This window comes from Mus caroli, unplaced genomic scaffold (assembly GCF_978045245.1).
Source record: "Mus caroli unplaced genomic scaffold, Mus_caroli_1 scaffold_7, whole genome shotgun sequence".
NCBI classification, from domain to species: Eukaryota; Metazoa; Chordata; class Mammalia; order Rodentia; family Muridae; genus Mus; species Mus caroli.
Window position 1 is genome coordinate 19,758,695 of NW_028227262.1, and position 8,582 is coordinate 19,767,276.

The following is an 8,582-nucleotide window of genomic DNA, read 5'->3' on the forward strand; positions in this document are numbered from 1 at the left end:
ATTTCCTAAGTTATTTGTGTTTTCTAAAACTTTGTGGAAGGTTGTCTTTGATTCTGGGAAAATCCCATTTATCTCTCCCTCTTGACGCTACAGTTGTGAGAAAGCACATTTCAGACAGCAGGGAAAACCCGCAGCTCACCACAACAACACACGGTGAAGTGTCTAGGCCGCTGGAGCATAAATTAAAGAGAACTGGCTGAGTTGAGTGAGTACAGGGTAGGAGGAAGGGGTGGAGCCTGCCTAATCGAGTATAAAGGCTGAAATCTTCAGAGATCAAGACACTGAACAAGACAGCTCCAGCTACATCTCTCCGTGGACCACTTGAGACTCGCCAGGGACCTTGAGGGGAAAAAATTTTTAAAGGATGGATTCTGAAGACTGTTCTATAACGGAAAATAGCTCTTCACGTCTGGAGAGAGGGCAGAAGGGTAAGTCATGTGATTTCTTACATTCTGGAAAGGTCTCTACATTTGATGTGTGGAGTAGAGCGGAGAATGGAGAGATTGTCAGAGGACTTGGTTATGTTCTGTTTGAGAAACTGGGCATAGGTAAATACCTCTCTAGCTATGAATAGACAAGATGCTTGTATGAGAGAGAGCTATATGAATTTCAGATGATCTTGAAAGATGATCTTGACTTTTCCTTTGAATAGATTTGTATCATCTCAACTCTTGGATTTAAATGATAAATTGCCTGCCTTGACCTAGTTATTCTCTATAGTTTTCCCATAACCACCTGTGCATCATCAGTAACTTTTATCCTTTTCTTTATGAAGAACTCTGTTTTTCACATGAAGAGTTACATTCTTGCTCTTTCCTTATACGTTTGCCTGCTTTCTGTGTGTATTCCCTCATTAGTGTTCTCCTCATGAATCCTCCAGTGGTTGGCAGCATTCGGGTCTCCAGGCTCAGAGAAAACGGCATCACACACACCTGAACATGTGCAGTGTCATATGGTGATTCATTAGAATGTAACCCTGTCATTAAAATGTCATCTTCTGCAGAGACCTATGGAATCTCCTCCTTACATTTTGTTCTGTCTCGCTCCTCCAATGAATCACTTCAAATTCTATGGCTATATATGTTTCTTCCGTTTTACAAAAACATGATCACCCTTCACATTTCTGTCTCTTCTGTCTGTTTCTATCTGAGTTGTAAGGAGCCCTCCAGCACTTAGCACTTGGGAATGAGAGTTATTTGAAAGCCCGAGCGATCCAGTTAATAAAGGGATATGCTATGACCAACACCGCCAAGATAGTTGGTGAGGAACGAATTATTTTTCTGAGTTTCTCTGTCAAGTTGGCTTGTTGTGTAAAAAAATAAAAAATAAAAAAAATTTTAAAAAGTCTCAGTTACCTTTAAAATCTCACCCCTTGCTTGAGAGCATGAAGTCAGAAACATAGATATAAAGTCTACAGTATTCATTTTTAGATACCTAAGCAACCCATACCTATATGTCTCACTTAAAAATATTTTAAAAAGCAGATAATAATGAAACTATAATAAATAGTGGAATAAAGGAATGACCAAATGCAGAAATTACTGACCTGGCCTGGGGTCAGCTCCATTTACCTTTGTATATTTAACCTATGTTCTCACGGCTGTGACCTTAGCAACACAGCAGCAGTGGAATCAACAGGCTCCTCCTTGGGTGACTGAAAGTTGGTAAATAGGTGGATCTGTTTTCATGCTCTCCATTAATGCACAGGCCTCAGGAGTGTGCTGTTAGGGGGGGATGTTTTGTTGCCTAGGTGACAAGTTGAACTGTGGTTAGCCATGACCCTTGGTGATGGAAATAAACTGTCACGTGGCAGTTGGTCTACATAGTCTACCCACCAGGTGGGTCAATGGGCTGAGTGAACTAGTTGAGGTCTACGGTTGCTTTGGATGTGGGTATGTTTGCTGTGCAGTCAGAGATATTGATAAATTGAGTCCAAGCAATGTGACTATCATATGTTGAAAAACGAAACTAGACCAGTCTCTGAACCTATTACTCAAGCTACAAAGACTGCCTCTGGAGATAATTGTGTGAGTGTGAAAAGAAAGGCAGGGGAAAACAGACCTAGGCAGGATCGATAAAGGCTTCTCTTAGAAGACTTGAAATCAGATTTTCACCAAGAAAAAGAAAATCCTACAAAATGTACAAGTTGGTGATACTAGCCATGTGATGTCTTCTCGCCAAGCTTATCTGGAACAAACTGTTTTAAGAAAAAAAAAAACCCACAAATTCCAAGATACAGTCTACAGAAATAATCTTGTAATTATAAAAGGTCATCTACAATGGAAAGTTAAGTGTTTTTATAATGAGAAAAGATTTGACATAACTTTTCACCTTGTAGCCAAAGGCTTCAAGCTCACAATCCTTTGACACTAGACTCCTAAGTGTTGGGATTACAACTGTGGAGACCGATTTTCACTGTTAATTATAATCTTATTCAAGGAGCCATTTTGTATTAAAGCTTCCATGAGCATTAAAAAATTCACACTGAAGAATTTGGGAACATACAAGGGCATCTAGTGGGGCCATACTGTTTTGAATCATGAGGGTTCACCCTGTAAAAACAAAATCTAAAATCTAAAGCCAAAAATTGACTTTCCCTATGCAGTCACCTATTTACAGGCTAGGACAGGCATATTTCTATCTATCCAAATCCTGATACAGAAACATTTATTAGTTAAAGGTAACTGTGACTTTCTTCAACTTTTATACAGTCAGTTAAATGGGGGGGGGGGGGATCTGTTCAATATGTTTTATAGCATTGTTACTTTTCACTTATTATTTTAATCCATCTTAGAAAATATAATGTTTCACTGTTCATTCTTACATTATCACTTTAACTGTGCTATAATTTATATGCAATTAATGAACACACCATAGGAGTGCGGTGTAAGGACTCAACAAATGTATAGCCACAATTCCCATCAATACTTGAATATTCCCATGACTCTAGGGCACTCTGTAGGTGCCATTGTCACAAGCATAAATGCAAACCCTTGTCTTACATTTGACACCACACCTTATTTTGTCTAAAGTGCCAGTTACATGGAAATACATAATATGTAATCTTTAATGAATATACTGTTTTCATTTAACATTATTTTTTAAGATTTATCATATGGTGTGCATCAGGACTTTATTTTAATTGCTAGAATTATTTTCTTTTGTGGAAATACCAAAATGTGTTTATTCATTCTCATGCTGACAGGTATTTGGATTATTTTCAGGACTTGGTCTTAGTGATGATAATTCTATGAATATTGTTACGCAAGGCATTTTAAAAACATGGGTTATTTTTAGAGGTGGTGGTGGTGGTGGTGTGTGTGTGTAGGACTGTCTGGATCTTACAGTAGTATATGTATAACAATGACTTTTACTTATGTCTGTGGAAGTGTAGGTCATGTGTGTACAGGTGTCTTCAAAAGCCAGAAGAGGGCACTGGAACCTTCAGAGCTATAGTGACAGATGGTTGTGAGCCACCTGATGTGGGTTCTGGGAACCAAACACTGGTCCTCTACAAAAACAGTACATGCTCTCAAACACTGAGGCATCTCTTCAGCCCCTGTGTGTTCATAACAATGTAAAAAATTATTTCCAAGGTATTTTTCCAGGTTAGTCTCTTAGCATTAATATATGAAAGTTTGCTGCACTGGTATTACCAAGAAACAAAATCAAGTTTTCAATTTTTTAAATTTTATCCTACTTTTGGATATTTATGCATAAATTCTCATTGAAAACATTTATTCTGAGCATTCCATCTCCCATAAACAGTAGCTAACTCCAAGGAGACTAGGGAACTACAGCCAGGATACTCTTTTTATATGTCTCCTATAGCAAGTGGGTGCTTAGAAGTCTTAAATAATGATATGCTTGAATTTTTCATAACTATGAAATATACCCATTATACCTACTAAATACATATATAAATTATATATTTATGCATATATACATACATACATATATAGTGAAGATACCTATTAAGTCAGCATTTTATTTGCCTTGCCTTATCTCTAGCCAACAAGACATTTTCCAAATGCACTCAGAATTTGGTAAAATTGACTATTAATATTTTTTATTAGTGGAACAACACATTACTATGCTTAATTTTATATTCCTCAAGAAATATCAACTGCTCCATCTAACAGCCTGAATTCACCCCACTTCTCTCCCTTTTCAGACCATGGCACCAGTATACATTTTGAGGAGCATCATGAAGGATCCATTCAAGTTTCTATCCCTTGGGCTGTGTTAATAGTGGTCCTCATCACGTCCTTAATAATAGCTCTCGTTGCCCTAAATGGTGAGTCTATACTTATGAGTTCTCTCAAAGCTGGCTAGCAGTAAGCACTCACATATGGCTGAAATGAATGGGTCTTAGCTTGATCTAGTTTATCAGATAACTTTATCACTTAACTGATCAACTAGATCTGATCCAGTTAATCAGATCTTCTGATTGACTTAGAAACATCTCAGACACATAACTGGTCAGTTTTATGATCCGCATGAAATACACTCCATGCTCCCTGAATGACAGCTACAACAATTTTAGAAATATTTAAAGTGTCTGACTTATACATTGTGTAGGGTGACCACATTTACATCTACAAGAAAGGGAGCTTTTATATACCATGTATATGTATATGTATATGTATATGTATATGTATATGTATATGTATATGTATATGTATATGTATATGTATATGTATATGTATATGTATATGTATATGTATATACAGACATATATCTATACACACACATATATATGTATATGTGTATATATATATATATATATATATATATATATATATATATATGAGTGGACATTTAACTAGAAAAAAATGCAGACTTTTTATTCAGATTGGCAGGAAAAACAGTATGCCAACCTATAGATTAATCAAAAAGTAGCCAATAGTTTTGCCTTTTATCTCAAGCCAACAGACTAACCCCTCTGGATTATTATGACAATTGGCAACTCCCAGAGGCAGCTGGGGCATGCTGTGCCACCATGCATGGTACATCTATGTCTTCTACAAATAAATGTTACAATTTGAAGAAATACCCCAAGCCTTCCTTCTTATTGTATTTTTAATTGAAATTTTTTCATCTAGTGTCTTCTGATCACACTTTTCCTTTCTCCACCTCCTACCAGGCCTCCTTATGTATTTTATCCTCTGCTCCCTGAATCAAATTATTGATCAAATTCATCTGTGTGGGCATTTATGTTCAAAACATCATTTAGAATTTACAATATTTGTTTCTCCTTTTGGCCCAAATGATATTTTTGAGATTTTTCCCCCACTTCTCTGACACTTTCTGGCATAACGACCAAGACAACACAACCCTTTGTTCATGCCCCATCCTGTCCTGAGTGACACTGGGCACTGTACAGATGGTAGCTGAGGTCTGCTTTCTTCTTCCTTACAAAGGAACAGAGTGTCCCCTAGACTAGGTTTACCTGTGGAGAGGGTTTGGTTTCTTCTGTTACTAAGACAAATGTCCTTTCTGTCCACAGTGGGCAAGTACAATTGCCCAGGCTTGTACGAGAAGTTGGAATCATCTGACCACCATGTTGCTACCTGCAAGAATGAGTGGATTTCATACAAGAGCAAGTGTTACTTTTTCTCCACCACAACCAAGAGTTGGGCCTTGGCCCAACACTCTTGTTCTGAAGATGCTGCTACTCTTGCTGTAATTGATTCAGAAAAGGACATGGTAAGATTCACAACTGATCCCATCAAACACTGTTGCTCTATTTACATCTTCTGTGGTTCCACTCTGTTCTAAGTGGAAACTGGGCACCTGTCTCACATGTAGCGAAAGTTAGTCGTGGAGGCAGGGAGCACTGTATGAAAAATTAAAAAGGTCAAAATGATAGTCTGCTGTATAGTCTCCCAGTGTGGTTTGAGTGCTTAGTTTCAGAGACCAACAATTCAGATGAGCTGATGCCATGCACAACTAGCAACAATCAACTTAGTGATGATGCTCAGTCATGTTTGTAACCTGACTCCATTTTGCTTTAAGACATTTCTGAAGCGATATTCTGGTGAACTGGAACATTGGATTGGGCTGAAAAATGAAGCTAATCAGACATGGAAATGGGCAAACGGCAAAGAATTTAACAGCTGGTAAGTTGCAAGAAAACTCTCTGTCCTCTCTAGGCTGACACTTTTTTTTAAGACATAGATTCCTTTTCTTCTTTCTTCTTTCTTCTTTCTTCTTTCTTCTTTCTTCTTTCTTCTTTCTTCTTTCTTCTTTCTTCTTCTTCTTCTTCTTTTAACATTTCCTTTCTTCTCTTCTTTCTAAGTTCCATTGTTCATGGCGGTTCAGCTCTTCCTCACACAGCTCCCATCACTACTTTTATGTGTACTATGCTCTTTGGAATTATTGAGAGTCATCCTTTACTGTTAAAATTCACTCAATAACTCCGTCGCATCACTTAACTTTGTCTTACCAAAACACTAGTGTGAGCAGTAGCCTTAGTGAGTTTGAAACAGACTCAGGACACTTCTCGTGAAGGGCAGTGAAGTAGTTGCTGGGAAAGAATTCCCTGCTTCACTTCCCTTTCCCAGTTTTCATCCCTATAGGGACAAAGGGCAATAGTTTAGTGCCTAATTATAAGTATCTGAATCTATGGAAAATCCACCCCTCCCCAGCAATAAAGACACTGTCATTACCTATTACTAAGTCAGACTTCATGTTTTGAGGAGCATTCTATAAGTTTAGTGTTGATCTTTACAATATGTAAACTCTGAGTTGAATAAATTTCTCACTCTCTTAACATTTCTATAATGTCTGATACAATTATCAGTATTAAAAATCTATATTTCTGAATTAGTCACAGTGTTACATGCTTTTAGTTTCAGCACCCAAGAGGCAGAGGGAGGTGAATTTCTGCAAACTCAAGACTAACCTAGTCTAATAGTGAAACCCTCTTTCAAAAACAAACAAATTGCATTTCTGGTAAAGGGACTTTTGGCATGTGGCTCAATGGCTAGGCTACCAAGGAATATAAGAAAACCACCGATGGTCTAAATAAAATATCAGTATTTGGTGAAATTACCTGTGATCATGCCCTAAGCCCCTAAACTGTGCTTTTTGAAGGATCTATGGGGAAAATATGATAATGAATTTTGCTGTAGTGCCCATTAAAATCAGAAAAATAGAGCCTTTAGCTCTGCCTACTTTCTCTACGAATAATCCCCTTCCAGTGTTGTCTGTTGCCTCTACACATTCAACCACAGCTACTTGGCTGGATGTCCTGTGTTTTGTGCTTCCTACTCAGGGAGCAAACAGAAAAGGCAGAGGCCCCTGCAAAGTTGATTGTCATGTAACTGGCTAGAAATGCCGGACTGGAAATAAATCTGAGTGTCTCTATGGCTTGACAGGTTCAACTTGACGGGGTCTGGGAGGTGCGTGTCTGTGAACCACAAAAATGTTACCACTGTGGACTGTGAGGCAAACTTCCACTGGGTCTGCAGCAAGCCCTCCAGATGACGAGGAAGCATAGATGTATAAATGACTGTGCCATAGCACCACAGGAAAGTTGTGTGACTGGATACTGCTCTGCGGTTGAATTTTCCACAAAGACTGCACAAGCCAACTTTATGTCATCCTGGATCAACTCCAGATAGGACTGTGGGACATGAGGAAGAAGATCCAGGAAGATCCCTTGACCTGGAGCTGAAACTGTCACCAACTGACTGCTAATCACATCAAGGATGAGAGGATGGCTATGAAGCCTCATCAACGCACTTTATTTTTTTAAACCTAGAATGAATAGAACTGACTAGCTTTAGAGTTTCTATTTATTGCCGAGTGACTGCTACAGCCAGTGCCTTTACGCATTTGCACTATTTGGAGGGGTTTCAGTGGCAGGAAGAGCTGAATGTAGATACAGGAAGATTTGACTGATTCGTGATTTTCTTAAATTCAAAAAGCATTCACAGGTAGAACAATGCTTATGAAACCAAGCTTTGCAGTAAGTCCATCTATTTACAGAACCTTTGCCTCATTATTTTGTCAACTGTTCTCCCCCAAAGAGTAAGAGTGGCCTTTTCTTTAACTTCCTCCGTGTAGACAGCTAATTTTCAATGGTACATATTTCTTAACCTTTAAAAACCTCTGTAGCATATTTCAAGGAAGAAACAAAAGCATGGCATATGAGTAATATTTGTAGAGCAGATTTCAAAGTGCTGGAAAGAAAAGTGCAATACGTGTCGTGGCAGATCTCTGTCAGGACACACACCCTGTGGTTTGACTTTGGAGTAACTCCAGTCTTGTCACATAACCTGTTTGTGTCTTTCCCAGTCCTTTGTCCAAAGTATTTCCCATGTGCAATAAAGTGTTTATGTACTTGTTTGTGTTTTAAAACCCACTATAAAGTTTAAGCTGTTTCTATGTATGTGAAAATAAAAGAATAGATACATGGTTTCCAGCGGTTCTCATTCAAAGGCATTCAAAGTACCTGTTATAGCATCAAACTGCCTTCCAGGGAGGGGGTCTCGAAACCTTTAGATTAGTGAAGTTCACAAACCTCACCAGAGAAGAGTCTGTGCAGTAGTCAGTGGTCAATGCAAGGTCTCCAA

At 38.3% G+C, this 8,582-nt stretch overlaps 1 protein-coding gene across 1 annotated transcript; it reads left to right on the forward strand.

Moving 5' to 3' along the window:
• Positions 1–340: 340 nt before the first annotated feature.
• Positions 341–8,320, forward strand: LOC110296751 (early activation antigen CD69). Its single transcript, XM_021165516.2, has 5 exons — positions 341–428; positions 4,175–4,297; positions 5,510–5,709; positions 6,019–6,122; positions 7,383–8,320. Exons 1-5 carry the CDS (start codon positions 365–367, stop codon positions 7,489–7,491), a joined length of 600 nt encoding a protein of 199 aa, XP_021021175.1. The 5' UTR covers positions 341–364; the 3' UTR covers positions 7,492–8,320.
• The last annotated feature ends 262 nt before the right edge of the window (positions 8,321–8,582 follow it).